Below are 23,052 nucleotides of genomic sequence, written 5' to 3'. Positions count from 1 at the left end.
AGTGCCTCGGTATTTCTAAAACTTTTTTGAAATCAACCAAGCCTGTCACCAAAGAGCAAAAAACTAGACAGTTCCAGGAAGCACTCCAACTGGACTTTATTCTGAAACATACTGTAACTATTGTGACTTCTCTTTTAAGTCACCTTAAGTAAAAACTGGCACTACTTACCCCATACTCCAGTCACATATTTCAAGTCCAACAGAGTTCACCTCTCCCATCACTAATCGTTTCTCTGTTTGGTCATTCCAGACCCAAATAATTATGATGACATTCATTGTATTATTGTATTGTATCCCCTAATGCAGTGTTTCCCAACCAGGGGTACGAGTAGGCCTACCACTAGAGGTACGCGAGCACACCTCAGGGGGTACGCGGAGAAATGTAATAATAACAAATACATGGATTATAGGCACTTTGAGATGGCAGAATAGATATAGAACATGCGTGAGGGCGTACTCTTCATTATGACAACATGGCTCAGGGGGTACGCAGGACAAAAAAGGTTGGGAAACACTGTCCTAATGGAGCGTCTACCCTGTTTGTGGTTTGTCACTTCACGGTAAAAAAACCCATCTTTTTTTTTGCAGGATGACGAGCAGTGTTTGGCCGTGATTGTCCCCTCCCCTCCTGCTCCTGCTCCTGCTCCTGCTCCTGCCACCATCCCCCTGCTCCTGTCCTGCATGGGGGGCTCCCGGACGGTGGTGGCCAACCCCCTGTCCCACCTCACCAGCCTCACACACGACATCCTGCGCACCATCAACGCGCTCGACTCCCCGCCACACCCAGACTCCGTCAGCTGCAAGGTAAATACGTACTCCAGAGAGAACGAGATTTGCTCAATGCATGGATCAATGGGGCTTATTGATGAAATGAAAAAGGATTATGGCTTTCATTAATCATTCTAAATTAAGTAATGAATCAATCAATGTAGTTACTCACTCTGTGGGTCCTTGCTGGCAGACCACAGCTCTGGGCGTTCCATTGAAGGATATGGGGGCGCTCTTAAATGACAGAAGGGGACTCTCTCTAATGACACAAGTCACTTTTGCTTTTGTTAATTTCAGCATCCCTTTGGGAGAAATGAGGACTCTGTCTGTGCTTCGCAATATGACTTAATGGTCATCATTTGGACTGTCTATGTCCATACTGTCTTAAGTCCATGTATAAGTACTGTCTATGTCTATACTGTCTATGTCCTTACCTAGATTAGTCTATGTCTGTATGGGAAAGCAAGAAATGTAATTTCAAATTCTTTGTATGACCAGTGCATGCAAAGAAATTGACAATAAAACCTACTTGACTTGACTTGATCATTTAATTGCTGTTTTTTTTCTTCTTCTGCGTATCCCCAGATCAATGTAATGCATGTCCTGGCCGCCTCCCTGTCTGCCTGCATCTACCAGTGTCTATGTGACGGACACCTGCACAGGTGAGTTTTACTGCCTCTTTCTTTCTTTCTTTCTTTCTTTCTTTCTTTCTTTCTTTCTTTCTTTCTTTCTTTCTTTCTTTCTTTCTTTCTTTCTTTCTTTCTTTCTTTCTTTCTTTCGTTCTTTCTTTCGTTCTTTCTTTCTTTCTTTCTTTCTTTCTTTCTTTCTTTCTTCAATAGTCAACATCCAGCGGTAGGTCAGAACCACAGGTACCTCTGTGGGCAGGGTAGTGTATTTGAAGTCCAGCATTTATCCTTGCAAGACTGCCTTCCTAAGGTGTCTCCCCTGTATTCTCTATTGTCCCCCAACTGTGCTTTGACCTTCATTCATGTAGCAGGCCATACGTTTCACTTCAGCTTTTACACAATTTGTCACTTGCAAGTGCAGTTGTTAGTGAAAGACAGCAGGTTGAAAATTCTGTCCCAGGAAACTCATTATTCTAGATCTGCCATTTGACCTTCGACCTGGCCGTCACACCCCTAACAGTAGTCACTAACCAGGGTTTGTCTTTGGTATTTCCTGTCTGTAACACTGAATCCTAAACGTGCTGTTTGACCCAATCACTCAGTGTGGGGCCATCATCTGACTCAGTGGTCATATGACTGTGGAAATGGCCCCATGGCTAAGTGTGACATTTCCGACTGAGAGAGGTATTCTACAGAAAAAGCATATTTGTGTTCTCACTCAGACATTCTCTTCCACCTTGTTTTTTTCCATCCATCTTTGTTATGAATAAATACATGTTTAGTGATGTCTACTTAGTAATAATCAAGACGTAATATCTTTGTAATGTGTAATTGAATATTGCTGCTTGTTATATTTTTTTCTTTAATGTTTTTGAAGGTCACTACAGACTATTGTATGACTGCTGTTTTCAGAGCAGTCATGCCTGTAGATCTTACATCAGAACTAATGACTGATTTTCAAAATCTATTTCAGCTTGTACTGTATGTACAAATATTCATCTGAAAGGCCAAGTTGTAGATCACATAATCTTTTGGAAAAACAACAGGGCTCCAGTAGCCTGGGTCCAAATTAATGATTAAATTAATGATTGCTTGATTTATTTATTTATAGGTTGAACAGAACATGCACATATACATACCGGTATCATAAAGTGATCCTCTCTTGTTCAGTCAGGTGAATGGACTTGTGGGATCGTTGTACCAGAGTGCTCAGCCTTCCAACACACTGAGACGTGGCGTCAGTTCCCAGGAGACTGTTATTCCCAACACACCGCCAGCACAATGGCCAGGTACTGTCATCATGTACAGTGCTGGCCAAAAGTATTGGCACCCCTTCAATTCTGTCAGATAATACTCAATTTCTTCTAGAAAATGATTGCAATCAGAAATGCTTTGTCATTATTATCTTCACTTGTTTGTCTCGCAATGAAAAAACACAAAAGAGAATGGAAAAAAAGTCAAATGAATGATCATTTTACACAAAATTCCAAAAATGGGCCAGACAGAGGTATTGATACCCTCAGCCTAATACTTTTGGCCAGCACTGTAGGCTCAAATGCATGTGGTGTGGGGTTTGTGTCAATCTGCTCACCTTGTCAGAGAATTCTACTCGGAATGCACAGTCATGTCAGAGAGGGCTGTCCGAGACAGGGGAAATCAGGGTGTTTGTGTGTGATGTCAGGGATTATCTAATAGCTACAACCTGTGTGTTTTATGTGATGCATTTGTTTTGACCAAAACGTAAGTGAAATAGTCCATCTCATGCAAAAAAAACCCCAGAAAATTTACTGTAATGAATGTACTCTCATGATCTCTCATGATTATGACCATTCGTGTGCAGACTTTTTGGTAGTGGTTCCATGACAAAGGAGGGAATGGCAATTCAGATTTTAGACCAGAGAAGGTCATGGGATTGAGTCACGGAGTTAGGGAATCCTGCTTTTTTGAAAAAGGCTTGTCTGCCCTTATTGTGGATAGGACAGCGAAGATAATGACAGAGAGAGGGAGACTTATAAGAGTTAGGAATGGAAAATGACCCAGGTTGAACTCAAATTTGGGTCTCCATTGGCATGCAAGCCCACTCGCGCTGCAGACTACACTGGCATGTAGGGTTGGGCGATATGGAAAAAAAAAACAATATCACGATATGGATTACTTTATATCACGATAACGATATATATCACGATATAGCACAATTACATACGTTTTCAGTTATTCTCTTTATTTGCTCTTTATTTTTTCATGTCGCAGAACAACCCTACTTTAAAATCGATCTTTTTATTCTTATTTTTACAGTTACATGAACTTATAGTGTGTATTGTGACAACATGAAATGTAATTAAATGATAGTAATTTTATCAGTTGTATAAAATTGAATATCACGATATAAACGATATAGGAGAAAGGTCACGATGTACACTTTTATATCACGATAACGATATATATCGTCATATTGCCCAGCCCTACTGGCATGATACGCCATTGCAGCCCCTGGGGAAATGGACATTTGATTGGGAATAGGAAACCCTGACAAGCCAGTCATGTCCTCTGTCCCTGCCAATGCAGGTGTGGCTGCACTGGTGCGTCTTCTGAGCGTGTGCGGAGGAGAGGAGGGCCGAGCGGGACTGGGCTTGCTGCTCTGTGAGGTACGTTGGATTTTCAGCCATTTTCTACTGTACCTAAGTGTATCAGTCTTATGCTGTTTTGCAACTTCATGTTCATATTTTCGTGTGTACATTCAGAAAGAGGAGCTGTCTCTAATAATAACACTGGTTATTGTTATATGAAATAGTTTGTACAGTAGTGCTTGTTAGCAATTTATATTTTAAAATAATTATCATTGACCCAAGGGACAAAAGACGGAAATTAGCCTCTTGGCTACAATTTTGTATATTTAGCATTTTTGTTTAAATGCTGGCAATATATGCTGTCCCTTTCTTAAATAAATAAACTTGTAAACTTGTAAACCCACTTTTCTATTTCTAAGGTTCTGACGGCGGTGTTCCTCAGCCTGTTTGTGCATGGCCTGGCCACCCACTCGAGCGCCCAGCTCTTCCGCGTGCTCGCTCACCCGCTCAATGGCAAGATGTGGGTGGCCGTATTTGGGGGAGGGGCACGCCTGCCTGTGGTCACGCCAGATCACCCCAAAGGTGAGTGCTTTATACCAGTGGTTCTTAACCTTTTTTTCTTAGCGCACCCCCTTACCTGTGCCGAAGACAAGCTGCACAGCCCCAACACAAACTTATACATGTGTATATGCACTGACAAATGATAAATGAGTGACTAATTACAATGACTCTCACTTGAGACATGAATTAATACCTGAATGACTTGAAATGGGGACCAAAACTTGGCTTAATTTGGCCTAATCATAATGTTTGCAAGTATAATTTTGGTCACAACCTCTACACAAACAAAATTCTGTGCACCCCCTGGAATATCTGGCGCACCCCAGGTTAAGAACCACTGCTTTATACTACATTCCATTTCATTACATTGCATTACAGTACAAAGTTTGCCACAGTAGTGATAGAGTATGCTCAGTGGTGTAGTCTACTTTTTTATGGTGGGTATACTGTATATTTGAGCATTTTTTGAAGTGGGTATACAATATATATATGTGCTATTCAAAGTAATGGATCAATCAATTTTAAGTGGGTATACTGAAGTCCCTAAAATGTAGAAGTGGGTATACTCCGTATACCCGCGTTCTACGTAGACTACACCACTGAGTATGCTTGACTACTGCTTCTTAAAATCCTGGGTAACACTTCTATGAAGCCCATATCTATAGCGCATTATGAGCGCATTTATAACAAATTATAATGCACATTATAATTACTTACAATGCATCACGACTACACCCATGATGTTTCATGATGTTTTATGTTAACAGTAATGAATGACCATGAATTTAGCTTATAATGCTTTATAAATCCAAGGGTGTTATGAGTGCTCGTGACTGGATATAAACTACAAGATGCCTGATGGGGCTTACCTTATAATGCATTATAGATGTGCATTAGGCAGTGCATTATAAATGCATTCATATGAACTTCACTTTACTTAGAGCAGACATTGACAACTTGTGATCTCACATGGAACATTATAGCATCTTATGAGCCCTTATGACAGTTTATCATCCAGGTCTGTGCATAGAGGGGTATAGGTACTCATAATGTACTCATAATGCCCCATCAGGCAGCCTGTAGTTTATAGCCAGTCATGAGCACTCATGACACCCTTGGATTTATAAAGTATTATAAGCTACAAACCCCAACTCCGGTGAAGTTGGGACGTTTGGTAAACAGTGAATAAAATCAAAATGCTATCATTTTCAAAACATTCAATCTATTCATTAGATGGAGAATAGTGAAAAGACAACATATTAAGTGTTAAAACTGAGAAAAAATATTCTTTTGGGGGACAAATGTACTCATTTCTAATTTGATAAATCCAACACGTCTCAAATAAGTTGGGACGGGGATCAGTGAAATTTAGTAAACATCCAAATAAGATAAAACAACAAAGAAGAACATTTCAAAATGAATTGTACTGACGGACAATATAGGTGTCCAGGTAAAAGATCATCACAGAGAGGCTGAGTCACTCAGAATTAAAGATGCAAAGGGAATAATTACCATAGTTATTACATACATTTTTGAATTCCCTTTGATTTACCACGAGTGTATATAAGACATATTTTTGTTACTAAAATCATTGTATAGGTTCATGACATCATGAAATATATATTGGCTGTAGTCTCACTCTAATTCCTGGAGTGCTAGAGCTATTGAAAATTGACCATATTAAGAATGCTTAATGCATGCAAATGATACAGGGGTGTAACATTCTCCTAAGCACCTGAGCTCACTTGAAATAGACCCAGAAGACATGGGAAACTGTCCTTTGCTTACAGAAGTCAGCAGAAGTTGTAGAAGTCCATTCTTTTTGACAATAATAGAGCATTGCACATCCTGTGCTACAGTGAAAATGGACCATCCAACTTGTGTTAGTGCTGACTTCAAAAGTCAGCCTCCATGATGGCATGCAGGTGCAGTAGTGCATTGGTTAAGATGTTCTCACTCATCTGTAGAGTTAAATACAGTGCTGAATGGTATAAATGGGTTTTAAACAGCATGAAAAGCCACTCATGCATTATATTTTGAAGGGAGATCTTCGATTACTGCCACATAGTAAGGTCAAATTGCATTCTCTACTATGTTTTAACTGTTTGGCTCCATCATAAGGACCAGCAGGTGATAAAATGGTGGGCTTTTGGTCAAGACCTGTCACACTGTAAGCACTACAGAAAGGAAAACATTGCAAAACATGACAAGGAATACACCCACCATTTAAGCTGGTGAAATCATGTCCAAGATAGGAATTAACACAGTTTTTTATATAAAATCATCTCATCGGTTAATGTATTTAACTGTTAAGTGTTGTCTTTTGTTTTGTTTTTAGTCTTCCTCGACATTTGCTGCCATTTATTGTCCCTGTCCCAACTCTTTTGAGACGTGTTGGATTTATCAAATTAGAAATGAGTACATATGTCCCCCAAAACAATATTTTTTCTCTGTTTTAACACTTAATATGTTGTCTTTTCACTATTCTCCATCTAATGAATAGATAAAATGTTTTGAAAATGATAGCATTTTGATTTTATTCACTGTTTACCAAACGTCCCAACTTCACCGGAGTTGGGGTTTGTAGATTCATGGTTATTCATAACTGTCAATATAAAGCATCATGAAGCATTATTAGTGTAGTCATAATACGTTGCAATTAATTATAATGTGCATTATAATTTGTTATAAATGTGCTATAGACATAGGCTTTAAGTAAAGTGTTACCAAATCCTGAAGCTAAGCAGTCTTGGTTATTATTACAATTACATTACACTTAGATGATGCATTTATACAAAGTGACTTAGTTCTTACAGGGTATTAGTTACAGTCCCTGCGCTAGCGCAATGTGGGGTTACCGTAGGGGCCTTGCTCAAGGGCTGTTCAGCCATGGATGAACCTTCCTGTTGGTCAGTGTGGCATTGGAAGCTGCAACGCTCTGACAACACTACCGTAGGTGTGCAGAGGATTCAGAGCAACACTTAATAGCCAATTGAGCTTGACAAAATGTTCCTCCTCCTTCCAAGAAGCATCTTCAGTTCTGCTTAGGCAGGACATGAGAGTGGATACACTTCTCTAGAACCCTCGCTTCAACACTTGACAAAGGAGTCACATGGTGGGAGAGGGATGCTGTTGTTGTCACACCTCTCTTGGTGCGAAGTTCATTTGCTTGCAGCTAAACTCTGGACATGACTTTTTTTTCTTTTCCTCCAACTGCTCGACCTTGACGATTGATGGTATTATTTTTGTCAGTGGCTGTATCCCAGGAGGATCTGGACAGAAAACAGAAGCGATTTCGGCTGCGCTCGTCACGCAGCGGCTCACGAGAAGCACCAGCCGAGAGTCCGCCCAGCCCCCGAAGCCCGCCCTCAGAGTCTAGCCCCTCCAGCATCATCGAGCGCTTCATCCCGCCCGAGCTAAGCATCTGGGACTATTTCATCGCAAAGGTGTGCTTCCTCTGCTCTTGTTGGTGTTGTAGTATATCAGCCCAACGATTTCCCTGAAATGTGAAAAGTTATCATCAGTGTGCTATGTAACCAATTTCACAATCTTTTTTTGTGATATCTGTGAAGTACACAGATAATATGTGAATATTTGAACAGATAATATGTGAACAAAAAAACAAAAAACACTAAAATGATCAAAATGTGGTCTTTCATGTTGTTCATAGCCATTCCTGCTACCCTCGGAGAGTAGACTTGAGTACGACTCCGAGGAGAGTGTAGAGAGTGATGAAGATGAAGATGAGGAAGATGATGGCACTGACACTTTTGAGTCTGGCTCCTCCCCTCTGCGAGAACATTCCAACCACAATTCCTACAGGTGCCCTGCCTTAGAACATGTTTGACTAAACAAAATACGTGTATTGATGCTTCTAGAATTAAGAATTTGTTTCATCATTCGTTCCATTGGTTTGTACACATTTTGCTCTATGTTTGGGGGTTATTACTTTGTTGTAAGATGTGATAACAACCTGTATTTCTTCAGTTAAAGTTGTGCAAGTAAGACCTGGCTTCTCTGTACCTATTGAGACTGATATAAGTGCTCTGCTCTTTTAACAGCTGGTGTCTAATGCGTCTAGCTATGGTCCAGATGGTTCTGGCCAGTCTGAGGTCCTTTTATCCAATGGCAGGCCACGATCTCATGGGTAAGGAATAGGGGACCTCCTGCTCTCATTTGATACAGTATGATCAGAGATTCTTTAAGTATATATCGCTACTCTCTCTGGTATGATTACTGTAGAACCTATGAAAATTGATGGCTTTAGATGTTTGCGATATAGCCTTGCTCTGTTTTCATACTGGCTTTTTGTATCACGATATAGTATCGTGACTCTGCATATCACGATTTCTCGATTCGATACAATATCGCTGCAGCCCTAATATACATGTAATATGTGTATCCATCCCCAGATCTGCCGGTGGGTTCTCCGCTGTGCCATGCGGTGCTGAAGACGCTGCAGCGGTGGGAGCAGGTGCTGCTGAAGAGGCTGGAGATCTTCGGGGGTCCTCCGCCCAAATACATCTCCACTCACTCCCACGACGACTCGGCCACGCCTGGACCTGCTCTGCTCCGCCACAAGGCTCTCTTCGAACCCTCCAACACTCCTTTCAGGTACAGTAACACTACCTGTTTTTCTTTTTTATATATATATTTTTAGGGGCTTTTTATGCCTTTATTTGATAGGACAGTCTGAGATGGTGACAGGAAGCGAGTGGGACAGAGAGACAGGGCGGGAACAGGAAATGACCCCGGCCGGACTCGAACCGGGCTACCCGTGGGTATGCTGCGCCACAGCGCCCCCACACTACCTGTTTTTACAAACAAAACAAAAAAAGTTTCCACACCCTGATCATTTCGCAGTAACTTTATTCACAATATTTCGGTCTTAGACCTTTCTTACCTAATGACCTTGATAACCTGATGAAAGTCACTGCGAAATGGTCTCTATATGGGAGTGGTTTAGTTTTTTCCCCTGATTTGAGACATATGGGGTCATCTCCAACGCACTTACCAGGTGCAAAAATTTATTTTCAAATGCCAAAGTTCTACTATTTAAATGAAAATAGAAAAAGCAGCTTGGCCAGATGGACTTGAACACAGAATTCAGTTCAGAGCCACAAGCGGTGGTGGAGGAGCCGTTCGGCAACCATAAGGTTGCAGGTTCGAGCCCCTCTCTGCCTGACCTCATTGATGTATCCTTGAGCAAGATACTTCCCTGTGTGGCAGCCACTGCCACCGGAATGTGAATGGGTGATTGTGAGGCACACATTGTAAAGCGCTTTGAGTGCTCCAAGGACTGGAAAGGCGCTCTATAAATGCAGTCCATTTACCATTTACAGGCACAATGGGATGGGCCCAGGGCAGGCTACATAAACCTGTCTTGTATTTGTCTGCAGGTCCCAGCAGCACTCAGCGCTGCCTGTGCGTCGTCTGTGGCAGTACCTGGTGAAGCAGGAAGAAGTTCAGGAGACCTTCATCCGCAATATCTTCACCAAGAAGAGGGACCAGAACGAGGTAAACACAAACACAGTTGTACAGTCATGCGTCACTGACTTGCTCTGAAATAGAAGTCATCCACAGTCATGCACTTAGTCAACCTATTCATTGGTGATTAGGAGCCAGGCATGTTAACTGTTGAGGCACCTATTTTTTTAGCCTTTCTTCCAATTTTAGAAGAGGGCTCTTTTTAATAGAAAAGGTCCCAGGAATCTTTGTGTGACATTAACTATGGATGCACCGATACAGATACTGGTATCAGTATCGGCACCCGATACTGCTCATTATACTCGTACTCGTACTCATACTCGTACTCGTCAAGCACTTGCCGATACCAGGAACGATACTGCTATTACACAAAACAATGCAAACTCTTGTCACGTTCTGTGGACTTGAAAGCAGCATGGAAAAAAGTGCCACCTCATACATTTACTAACATTTAAATCTACATGGGAATGGACAATAAAAATATCACAGGTGGAAAAAAACAAGGCCATGTATTTATTTTCATTGTATTTTGGTGGTAAAAAGTATCGGTATCGGTACTCGGTATCTGCAAGTACACACATTAATGTACTCGTACTTGTATCGGTTTTCAAAAAAGTGATATCGGTGTATCCCTAACATTAACAGAGGAGGTGCTAGGTGGTCCAATAATACGATTCAATGATCCATGCTAACTCGAAGCTACAAGCTATATTGCCTCACTCAGAGAACGGCTGGATGAAAAGGAGAAAGGTCAAATTATTACATGAGGGGTAACATGAGAAAGGACATTCCCACAAATGGCAGCGTGCTGCTTTAATCATCTCCATGTTACTAACTGTTAATGTCTCACTTGCTCATTCCTCAACTCATCTGATCTCTCGACTCTCTGCTATACCCACACACACACACTCAGTTATGAACGATTTGCATGTTTGTAAAGTAATGGAATATTGCTATTTTGTGTCACAGTCTCCCTAATTGAAAATCGTTTGATGGCTTTTCCTTGCATTGTTTTTGTCTCTGTCACTTGTGCTAACGTTAATTTGCATGACCTGTGTAGTGATATTCTGTGGAGTTAGTAGTTTGGTGTCAGTTCTGAGTTGAAAGTGTATTGGAATGACCATTTGTACCTGTAATTTAATTCATACCAAGGTGGTGTATGTTAATGTGGAAAGGTGGCAGCCCCGGTTCAGAAAGTAAAACCCTACCTCATATTCCCAATGTATGTGGCATTCATGAAGTATTGCTTGTTGAAGTATTCATGCAGTCATGTATTCATGAAGAATTGCTTGTTGTCAGAAAATACCTCAGGTCCCCTGTAAAGCCGTTGGATGACCATCACTAGAGTTGGGGGCTGATGGTCTTTGTTGTAGAGATGGCCACCCGAACTAATACGAGCTGCAACCCTTATTGATTTACTTACCACAGGCAGTTAGCTAACTGGCTATTTTTGAGCTGATTAGGATAAGATGGTTTATGCAGTTTTTTAATGAATGGGTTAAACTCTTAATTGTAAGGCTAAACTGTTGAAATGTAGGAATTTCCCGAGGGTTTCTGATTGTCAGGGAAAAAAGATGTTCCAACCCCTTTAAGTCCTTGGCAGTACATCACAAACTCTTTCTGTCACTTCCTGTGGATTCTACAGAGTCTCTACTTTCAAGTGGTACCAGCCACTTCATGATAGTATGGTTAAGTAGGGTTTGCCCACTTTCTGAAGCCAGGGTTGGCACTTTCGCATGTGTGCAGTCCAAACATCAGAGCTGGGTTTTATTCATAATTAGTCAAAGCCCCTAACCCAAATGTCTCTTGTTGTGTTTTTTGTCTGCTGATTAACCACGTAATGATTGACCCAAATATGTTTGATTATGTTAATTTGTGTGTTTGTGTGTGAATGTGTTAATTACATTGTATCTGCTGTTGATTCTGCATGCTTCACCACCCCGCTGTGTCTCCGTTCTGATGTTCTGTTCGGTTAAAGTCATTCGAAGACAGCAGGCATAATGGAACATTGTCAGGCACGGAGGAGTCTAACCTGAACCAGGTACCTGCCCCTTGAGACCGTTTGAGCCCACCTTGAAAATTTCGACTTTTTTGAACCTGACTCAAAATGACAGACTTGCTTGAACCGACTGGAAAATTCAGACTTAAAATTCCGACTCGAAAATTGCGACTTGTTTAAGCTTCACTTTGGATTTCCAACTTAAAATTTCCAACTTGAAAAATCATGAACAGTCCCCCCCTAAGTATTGGAACAGCAAGCCAAATTCTCTGCTTTTTGTTGTCCACCGAAGACATTTGAGACGAAAAGATGAGTATGAAACAAAAGTTCGGAATATCAGCTTTTATTTCCTGGTATTTAAATCTAGATACTAAATCATTTCGAACTATGACCACATTTTTTTCCTTTTTCATTTTTATTCTCATGTCCATCTCGGTTATATCCCATTTGTTGTCCATTTTGTTCTTTAAGTGTAATTTGTTGAAGCCCGGCTTGTTTGAACCTGACTTATCTAAGCTCGAGTTTTGACTTTTGAAATTCGGGTTTCGACTTCCGACTTCCAATGTCCAAGTTCCGGCTTAGGAGTTCCAATTTCTGAGTTGTAAACTCGGGGTTCCAATGTCCATGGTGTCAATGTTAGGTTTTTGACTTGGAGACTTGACTTGGAAATTCAGATTTCCATAATTTTCTGGAATTCTGGCCCGGAAGATCGGACTTGGAACATTCTGACTTGAAACTTTCGGACTGACTTCAGAATTCTGACTACTTCTCAAGTCCAGCCTGTTGTTAAGTATAATAACTTGTGTGCACATTACAGTAGTTGTTGGGCAAAAGCTACTTTTTGTGAAAACAGGCCATTACATCACCTCCCAAATAACTGAACAAAAAGTAGTGTGTCTGTTATTCTAGTAAGTTATCTAAACCTGTGAAACACTCCAATGCAATTTAGAGTTTCATGCATTCCATTTAAGAACTGGATCCCCTGTGATTCTCTAAGATGTTTTGTCACGTGTCTAGTGGAGACGAGGTGTGTATATTTCATATATTGTTTTGCCTCAGATCTCAGAAGACAACTCCCAGAAAGAGCAGCAAATGTCAAAAGCCATGCCACTTATTTTGGTGTGCCGTCTTGTGCGGCAGCAAGTTACCTTAACTTCCTTTTGGGGATTTATAAAGTCTACTCTACTCTACTTGCTCTACCTGCTCCTGATGACGAGGCAATAACCCATGCTCAGTCTTGTCATGATTGTGTGCTTTGTCTGTTAACTTCATCAAATATTAACATTAATTTAAATTACTCACCCCACACCTGCAACTACTGTATACTCCCAGCACAGTCCGATCAGTCAAGAATGCATGCACACATTTGTTAGTGGTGTCATTCTCCTTTGTGTAGGAACACAAAGGTTAAACACAAGGTTAAGGCTTGACACAAGGTTAAGCGACATGATTGTACAAGATTTACTGGTAACAAACATAGATGGTAAATCAGAAAGCAGCTGGCTTAACAATGTCAGAAAGCATTGCGGTGCAAAAAACGATTTGGTTAAAATAAATATACAGGCAGCTGCTCTCTTTTCTACATCTGTCTGCTGATGGTCTCTGTGTTTAATGGTTCACCGTGGTGGTTCTCTGCTGTGTAGATCGAAGCTGATCTGGGATACCCTGGTGGAAAGGCCCGAATCATTCACAAGGAGTCGGACATAATCACAGCCTTCGCCATCAACAAGGTACATCTAGCACCTATGAAAATTGACTTGTACGGTGTGTGGGCATTGGCAATGGGGTGCAGAGTTGGTGTGACAACGTCCTCAGGTCACGTGACCTGAGGAAGGCCGACAGGCCGAAACGTTGTCACATTAAAAACCTGTTCATTTAACTTGAGAGTGTGCGGCACTTCTCTCCTCCTCCTTAACTGCAGACCTAAACCACACAGCCAAATGTATTGAATTGATTCCTTAGCCTTTATTGTGATTTGGAATGTTCAGAGAGGAATGGAAATGTTTGGAAGAGAGACATTGGTCAGGTTTGGGAAATGACCCAGGCCAGAGTTGAACCCTAATGAAAATCACAGGGACACAAAGAAAGTGGCGTCATGTCATTGTCTCAAATATGATTTCCTGGTTGTCAGCATTAGAGCAACGTGTGTTAACTCCTGTATGTGTCATTAGAGGAACGCGTGTTAACGACTCCTTTATGTGTGTGACTACCAGGCCAACCGCAACTGCCTTGTGATCGCCTCCACCCACGACATCCAGGAGCTGGATGTGTCCTCCATCTTGGCTACACAAATCCTCACCTGGATCGATGATGAACCTGAGGTTGAGACCAAAGGGTAATGAACGAACACACACACACACACACACACACACACACACACACACACACACACACACACACACACACACACACACACACACACACACACACACACACACACACACACACACACACACACACACACACACACACACACACTTTATGCAGAAATCCAAGTAATTCCAAACAGTTCACATACTCTATTTTTTGTTTGTTCATTTGTTTGTCTGTCTGTCTTTCTTTCTTTCTCTCTTTCATTCTTTCTTTCGCCCATTCATTCTTTCTCTTTCTTTCTTTCTTTCTTTCTTTCTTTCTTTCTTTCTTTCTTTCTTTCTTTCTTTATTTTTTGTTTGTTTATTTGTTTGTCTGTCTTTCTTTCTTTCATTCTTTCTTTCGCCCATTCATTCTTTCTCTCTTTCTTTCTTTCTTTCTTTCTTTCTTTACTTCTTTCCAGGGGTGATGAGTTTCTGGTGGTGCATGCCCGAGACGACTTTGCCACGCTGCATGGCACCACCCCGTACACACACAGCAGCCCTGGGACCCCCATCAACCTGCCCTGGCTCGGCAGCATGCAGACGGGACGAGGGGCGGCCGTGGTAAACAAACACACTTAGCATCCATCTGCTCATTAGCCAATTTCATATTCAGTGGAACTTGACTGTGCTTTAACTCTCAGTCCACAGTAATGGACTCCAAATCATAGGAGTCATAAATGAAACAATGTAACAATATAATATATAACAATGTGTCAAAGTAACAATAAGCAAAAAGGACACTTAAGAGTTGAATGGTGGAGGAAAAAAAACACACTTGGGCAAATGGAGAAATTGTTGAACTGAAAGGAGACAGAATATTCTCAAAAATATATACTTACAGATCTGTTCATATGGGTATATGATTCACTTCTACATAAATGTGTGTTTTTTAAAAAACATTCATCCACCTTCTCATGTGCACATACTGTACTCTGACACAGCTCATCAGTTAGGCAAGGAGGTGCACTCCCACCCACACAAGCGCTCATGCAGATACACACAAGCTGTTGCTCTGAAATGCATGCTCATTCCAATTCCATACATTCATGTCCGCAATATGCAGATGGATGTCCATGTATATGTATGTACAGTAGAAGCTGGTTTGTGATTGGACAGGCACACCACACACACACACGCACGCACACGCGCACACACGCACACACACGCACACACGCGCACACACGCGCACACACGCGCACACACGCACACACACGCACACACACACACACACACACGTATGCACACGTATGCACATACACATGTATGTTTGAACCGGCACATGTTGATGATAAACACAGTGCTAAGGTTAGGCAGAGATGTGGATATGAAAGCACTATATACAGATTGGGTCTGCATACTGGTTTTGCTCCACATATTTAATATCTGAAATGAAATGGATTTTGGGGAGAAAACTTGACCCTCTGAACTGAAGACTCTCAGACATCTGCTGCATAAGTGTCTTAAGCTTGCTCATATATGCCACACTCAATCTTGTTTGCCCTTGACTTACTATATGTCTTGTCATCACCATTGTGGTTATAGTTTTACCAATATGTTCTGTTCTTTTCCTCACTCATTGTATTGTTTTGTGATTTTATGCCTGCCAATTCCTGTGAAGCACTGTGAGGTACTTTGTGTGTGTACTTTGTGTGTGCTTTTGTCTGTGAAAAAGGTTTTATAAGATAAAAATGTACTTACAGTAGTTACATACTTGTTTACTTCAATTGCAGCTGATCAAGCGGAACATCAACAATGTCAGGAGGATGGCATCCCACCCAACGCTACCCTACTGTAAGAACCACAACCATCTCTCTAGTGATTCAGAAGAACAGCAGACATGTCCATGTTTGTTTCACTTCTGATATGAACATGCTGAAAGTAGGCCTAGTGTGCTGAAATTAGAGCAAGTCAGAAATGTATGTGTATCTGAGGGTCAGGGACAGAATTAGTCACTCAAGCATAATTTACCTGGATTGAAAAGATTGATTTCAGCTTGTTCGTAGAAGAACCGCTGTTATCCTCTTACTTTGTGGGTCTGAAATGCCAAGAGTAGTTTTCTGAAAAGTGTAAGTGTGTACGCACGCGTGTGTGAGCGTGCGTGTGTGTGCGTGAGCGTACATGTATGTGTTTGCTTAATTGTTCCTCATTTCTGGAGTAGTGGCTGCGCCAACTAATAATCATGCCCTGCATACTGTGTGTGTGTCGTGTGTGTGTGTGTGTCTGTGTGTGTTGTGTGTGTGTGTGTGTGCCAGACCTCACTGGTGCTCAAGACGGCAGTGTGCGGATGTTTGAATGGGGCCACCAGCAGCAGATCACCTGCTTCAGGAGCCCCGGCAACTCCAGAGTCACACGCATCCGCTTCAATTACCAGGGCAACAAGGTAGCGCACCTGCTGTGCACACACATCAAGACTTAACACAATACCAGGACATACTGTAGGCGGTTCTGGGGGGGGCACGGCCCCTGTAGAATTGCTCCTGCCCCCTGTTGTGGCCCCTGGACTAAACTGTCAATGGTCAATATTATTTGTTACGAAATTATGTAAATATAAAATACACTATATAAAATAGAATATTTTGCCTGTTTTTTTTTTCATTAAATGTACCCCCCTAAAAATACATTGGGCCAATTTTTGTCTAGAACCGCCACTGTTACCCAGCCTAACTGCTTACCTGCAACAGACACTTGAAGGTTATTTGTCATAGGGCACACACAAACTCCTCAACAGTTTCTACTCCAGAGCCACATGCATTGGCTTCAACTGCCAGGGCAATAAGGTGGTGAGCACACACACATGTCAAGTGCAATAGATGCTGAAGGCAAGTTTGCTGTCCTGGTTCCATCACGGAAGTCTATGGAAACTAAACAGAGGGTATGGGATTGTGTCAAGAAATGTGTTTTGACAAAAATGACTAGAGAAGACAATTTTCTTTGACCTACACAGCTTATCTTTTATCAACTGTTTTATTTTTTCCATTATTGCTGCCTGCGGACTTTGATAGAGAGACCATAGGGTTTTTTTTCCTTTTTTGCGATGGCACCAGGGGTGAGGTTTCAGTCACAGTTTGGTCTATTGTGGTCTTGGAAACAAAGTGATGTGTCTTCTCTGGTTGAAAATGTCTAAAATGGTTCTTGCAGTTTGGCATCGTGGATGCAGATGGTGCCTTGAGCTTGTGGCAAACCAACACGACTGGGAACACCCCCAAACCCTTCCTGGTGAGGACACACACACACACACACACACACACACACACACACACACACACACACACACACACACACACACACACACACACACACACACACACACACACACACACACACACACACACAGGATTTATCATTGTTTATATTGTAACTTTGAGTAGAGAAAACAATTGTTTTTGTGAGTTTAATTGAGTTTAATTCCTTACAATTGTTGTATATTAAAGTTGTGTTTGTGTGTGTGCACATATTTAGACTCTGCAGTGCCATAATAAGACTGGTCATGACTTCGTTTTCGTGGGTTCATCTTCCCTCATCGCTACAGCAGGGTTCTCCACGGACAACAGGTACGCAATTCAAACATTCACACAGTCATTCACTGATGACTGATGTCCAGGCCGATAGAGAACCATGCCGGGGTGCCCATTCCCACTACTAATCCCAAAATGATTCACGTGGCTGCCAAAAATCTGAGCTTTTCGAAACCGAAAATTTGGTTTAAAAAAAAAAGGGGAAAAAAGTGTTTGTCTGGTAAGCATGATGACAACGTAGATGGTCCATCTGGGTCACATGCAGTTCAGTACACTACCTGGTATGAAAATGAGTCGTTCACTCTTAAGTGCATTGGTTCTGAATTTATCTGGTGTGGGAAACAGGCACCGGCACTGTTCTGGCCAACCTGAAAACAGCCTGAGGTTTTCACACTTCCTCTTAATAAAGATCTTGACAACAAACTCCTCCTTGTGTGTTAGCTGTGCTGATGCATGTCCTCTGCTCTTGTTTACAGGAACGTGTGTTTGTGGGATACTCTGGTTACACCGGCCAAAAGCTTAGTCCACGGTGGGTACTACATTCACAGACAAGAGAATAGGTCTACACGCTCATAAACTATGGCAGTCTTTCCAGCAGAAAAAATGTTAGTCAAGTGCAGGGGGAAACACTGTATGCTGTGTTAAGCAGTGGAGGTTAAAAGCTTCCTCTTCTACGGTGCTACCTGGCAACATATACAGGGTGTATGCAGGGTTTTAAAAAGTATTAAAAGGTGATAAATTAAAAAGCCAAAATTTAATGGCCTTAAAAGTTGTAAATTTGCTCAAAAGGTATTATTTTTTGAAAAATGAGGTATTATTTTTTTTAGTTGTACCATTTTGACAAAAAAAATATTGATTCTGTATCTGAGGGCAGTATGAGGGCAGTCATGGTTAGGGCATCAGGTTGCCAACCTGCCAGGTTGGTGGGGGGAGTAATTAACCAGTGCTCCCCCATCGTCCTCTATGACTGAGGTACCCTTAGTATGTTACCGGCCTGCCGCACTGTTCCCTTTCGGGCGTCTTTTTGCAAAAAACGAAAGTGTAATGTAATGTTAAGGAGGTAGAAATTACAAAAGATGTCTTGTTAATACTCGCATCGGAGTGTCGTGATGGTTGTAAAAAAAATCTAAAGGTAGTGAAAAAGGGTATTAAATGGTAGTAAATTTGACTTCAAGATTGGTGTATATACCCTGATATACCAGCTTTGATATCTTACTGAAGTCATATCAAGAATGCTCAGTGAGACAATCACCAGTCTGATCATGGCTCTCTGACCAGCCAGCAGCCATCCACAAGAACACAGAGACTGATAAAGCACACTGACTGTTGGTATTTTGGATTTGTGGACAATTCTTCAAGGGCTTTGCAAGCACAACAACTTTTGTCTTTGTACTCCCCTCCCTCCCCTGCGGTGCTCTTTCCGACCTCCTGTGCTCATGAGTCACTGTGAATTGTTGTTATAGACTACAAGTTGCTTCTCTACTGGTCATCTGCCAATTTCTACCAGCTTTAAAATGGGCCTTAACCCTTTCATGCAGAGACTGTCATGAAAATGGTAATGATGACCATGTCTTACTTTAGACTCTTGGTAATGTCATAGTAATGTTGTTATGATGTAGTTCAGTTTTTTGCAGCAAATAGTGAATAGGGTCGCTAGTGAACCCATCTTCCAGAAAGGGCTATCCTAATGAGAAAAAAAAGTGTGGAAATGTTCTATTTCTAGCCTTTCCCCTCACTTTATTTGTTGTCCAAGTCATGTAGTTATTCTTCCCTCTGTTTTCTTTTTTTTTTCTTTTTTCATTCCTGTCTTCCCTGCGGTGCCCTCTCCAGCCTTCTGCTGTCATGAGTCGGGGGCGACCGTTCTGGCCGTGGCCCCTAAGCAGCAGCTGCTGTTGGCCGGTGGCCGGAGAGGCTACATCAGTGTCTTCGACCTCACCCAGCGGCTGCACCGCCAGAGCTTCCAGGCCCACGACTCGCCTGTCAAGGCCCTGGCTGTGGAGCCCACCGAGGGCTGCTTCATCAGCGGCTCTGCTGAGGGCAACATCAAGGTGGGTCAGCTCGGTTCACTTCTGCCATACAGTCTACAGACCATAGTCTATGGTCACATGCAGAGGCGATTCTAGGATCAGATGGAGCCCCAAGCAAAAATGCAAAAGGATGAACATTTGAACCAAAATCGCCACTACTGTGGTAAAGTGTGGGCTGTTATTGGGGGCTTGGGGGCCCCAAGTGCCTGCCTGCCTTGCCTGGTGACAAGATGCGCCTCTGGTCACATGGTCACACACACACACACACAGGGTGGTAAAACAATTCTCAGGATACCCATTGCTGGGCTCAAACGGCACGACTTTAATAATTGTATCCAATCGTGATATCTGGTTTTACCACTGACAGAAAGAGAATGGGATGCGACAATCTGATAAACTGAGTCGTACATACTGTCACGTTTGATGTCTAGAACTTGCATTCAGGCACTAGTAACATTCTATGTTAGGACGTCGCCCATGGCAAAGGAAACTCGGCAGACAATCTGTTGTGATTCTCCTGTGGAGGGAGTGATCAATTGTTGTCTTGGGGAGGGGATTGGCCATTAGGATTCAGAATTCTGTGGTGAATAAGTCATGGCTGCAGCCAACTATAAGTAGGTTGCTTGGGCTAGACTGATGCTGATGGGGCGTGGGGGTAACCTGGTTCTCACGCAGATGGATATTCATCACGAGCTCAGGAAGTGTAACGAAGATGCACGAAGCACCAAGGGTCTGCGCGAGAGCCAGGCTAGCGTGGGGGCAGTCTGGTGAAAAAACGTCTCCTAAAGACAAAGAAATATGACTATAAATGTATCTTTCACGTACTCTTCTGCTTTCAGGTGTGGAATCTGCCAACCCAAACGCTGCTCCACAACTTCCCCAGCGAGCATGCACGCCAGTCCATCTTCCGCAACCTGGGCACGGGCGTGATGCAGATCGAGGCGGCGCCGTCCAATCAGGTCTTCTCCTGTGGAGCCGACGGAACCATGAAGCTGCGTGTCCTGCCGGACCGCCTCAGCGTGCAGGCCAGCCGAGCTCGCAACAACGTCAAGTTCATCATCTGAACACGCCACATGCTGCGTTAGGAATCTCAAGGTCGTCATGTGAGCACACGACATGTTGCATTAAGGGATCTCAAGGTCGTCATCTGAAGACACACACACACACACACAATTTGAGTTAACAATGTCAAGGTATGAACACGCATATGAACACGCCTCATTCTCCATTTGACAAGCACAGATTATGTCAAGGAAAGCTAATTCATCATTCCAAACCATTATTGCCGAAGTAGAATACTAGTACTCTAATACCAGGAGTATTTCACGGCTAGTCATGATAAAACAAAGGCTTCTTCAGGCTGTTCCTGAATCTGAAGGGAATGTTGGCCTGTTCTTTGATCCTCATCGCGTCTGTTTTGGAATGGAAAGCATCAGCCTGTTGGAGTTGTGTCATTACCGTGGCTTGAGGTCTTATCCAGCAGCTCAACATCTGGAACCTTCAGAAGTCATAAAGGGGGAGAGCCACCCTGAGCAGTAGCAGGATACATGAAGAGACACACACACGCACACACACACGCACAGAGCTGCCCCAAGCCAAACCTGAGGGGAAAAGGATGTTGCACATACTGTACACAGACGTTACGGAAGCAGCGCAACCATGGCAGCAGCAGTCTCATGCATACCAACGCAGATACTGTACACTGTAAAAAGAGAAAAGAAAAAGAGTATCATGGCGAAGAGGTTTATACAGCACAAAGACATGAGAACCCCCGCAATGGAAACCACTTACCTGCTCTTACTTACTGTAGCTACCCTGTAATAATGAGAGCCTTAAGTCATCCACAGTATAAGACTGTGTTAGTGGTATATTTGTGAGTGTGTAGTGTATAGACGAACTGATAAGTGTCCTTATTATAACCTTGCATCTATTTTATTAGGATAGTCGGATCACATGGTACAATTATACTTGAGCAATTTAGAAGATTCATGGTTTGTGTGGGGTTGGGACGGGGGGGGGGGCAAAAAAAAAGAAGAAATCAAGGCACTTTCTCGTTATGGATAAAGACTTCTTAGTCGTGAGCAGTCCTTGCACAGGTAACCTTGTAATAAGTCGTTAAACACATGAAAAAATAAGCAACGTGGAAATCCTATGTTTCTCAAGCTTAATACCCATGTTTAACTACCAGTGTCCCAGCTTTACCAGATGGGTTGATGGGCCATAACCATATTCCTGTTGTGCGTGTGTTGAGGGGGTGATGAGTGGTTGTGTTTTTAATTTCCTTAATAATAATAATCAGGACTGTGCTTTTTTTCTTGTTGCCAAAAATGTAACTTAAATAGCATCCTAATTGCCTTGAGAGAATTGGTCATATGAAAGATGTTGCAGAGGGAGGTTTGAAGGTCCCAATGAGTAATTTTAGTAGTTAATTTCCAAAAAAACAGCCCATTCACAAGTTTGATCTTTTCTTGAATATGTAGTACCGGTAAGTAAATAAATACTAACCGGTCTGTCCAGAGTAGGTTTTTCAGCACAAAGTATGTCGATAATTGGTAATTCAAAATGACGGATTTATATTGACACAGGTTGCACCTATTCATGTATGAAAAGTTTAAATTTCCAACTCATGATAAATCATTTCAAATTGATAGTTGCACTAAATATTCATGAAACATAACATTTGTGAATGGGCAGCATCATTTCTGGAAATGAACTCCTAAAAAAAAAATATCACTGTAGACTCAAGACCTTTAAGCTATCATGTTAATGAGGTTGTGTCAAGGACAAACAGAAGAGCCGAGGAAACTTTTTGCTTATGAAGTGAAATGTGACTGCACTCATAAAGGCGCCTATCAGATTAAAAAAAAATGCTACAGTACTTAGAGGAAGCTGTATATTTGCTCCCTGTTTGGAGATAAATAAAATATGAATTTTATGGTAATCATGATTTTCTTTCTGTAAATGTATAGAATACATGAGGACATGTTGAAAATGATGTAAAAGAACTCTTAACATTTTACTGCTGTCTGTGCTTTACGTTTTCTATTGAAAATGTGTCGTATTTATTAGCTATATGCCTTATAATAAGTTAAGGAGTGGCATGTGTGCATTTTTTTTTTTAAATAAGTTCATTTTTTTTCAGTTTTAT

At 41.9% G+C, this 23,052-nt stretch overlaps 1 protein-coding gene across 3 annotated transcripts in view; it reads left to right on the top strand.

The window, feature by feature from the left end:
- The window catches only part of dmxl1 (Dmx-like 1), a 74,906-nt gene extending 51,885 nt beyond the window's left edge, over positions 1–23,021 (top strand). For 2 of the 3 annotated variants that reach the window (XM_063194801.1, XM_063194800.1), the window contains exons 31-51: positions 589–804; positions 1,354–1,430; positions 2,565–2,683; positions 3,960–4,039; positions 4,381–4,543; positions 7,775–7,968; positions 8,193–8,344; positions 8,584–8,669; positions 8,935–9,136; positions 9,922–10,039; positions 11,988–12,050; positions 13,652–13,738; positions 14,222–14,343; positions 14,782–14,923; positions 16,093–16,153; positions 16,615–16,742; positions 17,501–17,578; positions 17,822–17,913; positions 18,354–18,406; positions 19,708–19,925; positions 20,744–23,021. In XM_063194801.1, the coding sequence (XP_063050871.1) occupies positions 589–804; positions 1,354–1,430; positions 2,565–2,683; positions 3,960–4,039; positions 4,381–4,543; positions 7,775–7,968; positions 8,193–8,344; positions 8,584–8,669; positions 8,935–9,136; positions 9,922–10,039; positions 11,988–12,050; positions 13,652–13,738; positions 14,222–14,343; positions 14,782–14,923; positions 16,093–16,153; positions 16,615–16,742; positions 17,501–17,578; positions 17,822–17,913; positions 18,354–18,406; positions 19,708–19,925; positions 20,744–20,968 (2,676 nt within the window). In that variant the 3' untranslated portion in view covers positions 20,969–23,021. The remainder of the gene's footprint in view (positions 1–588; positions 805–1,353; positions 1,431–2,564; positions 2,684–3,959; positions 4,040–4,380; positions 4,544–7,774; positions 7,969–8,192; positions 8,345–8,583; positions 8,670–8,934; positions 9,137–9,921; positions 10,040–11,987; positions 12,051–13,651; positions 13,739–14,221; positions 14,344–14,781; positions 14,924–16,092; positions 16,154–16,614; positions 16,743–17,500; positions 17,579–17,821; positions 17,914–18,353; positions 18,407–19,707; positions 19,926–20,743) is intronic. The other variant, XM_063194802.1, reaches the window with a different exon arrangement.
- Positions 23,022–23,052: the final 31 nt, after the last annotated feature.

Source organism: Engraulis encrasicolus, chromosome 3, assembly GCF_034702125.1.
Source record: "Engraulis encrasicolus isolate BLACKSEA-1 chromosome 3, IST_EnEncr_1.0, whole genome shotgun sequence".
In the NCBI taxonomy this organism is placed as follows: Eukaryota; Metazoa; Chordata; class Actinopteri; order Clupeiformes; family Engraulidae; genus Engraulis; species Engraulis encrasicolus.
Note: the sequence above shows the minus strand (reverse complement) of the source record. Positions and strands in the feature narration are given on the sequence as shown.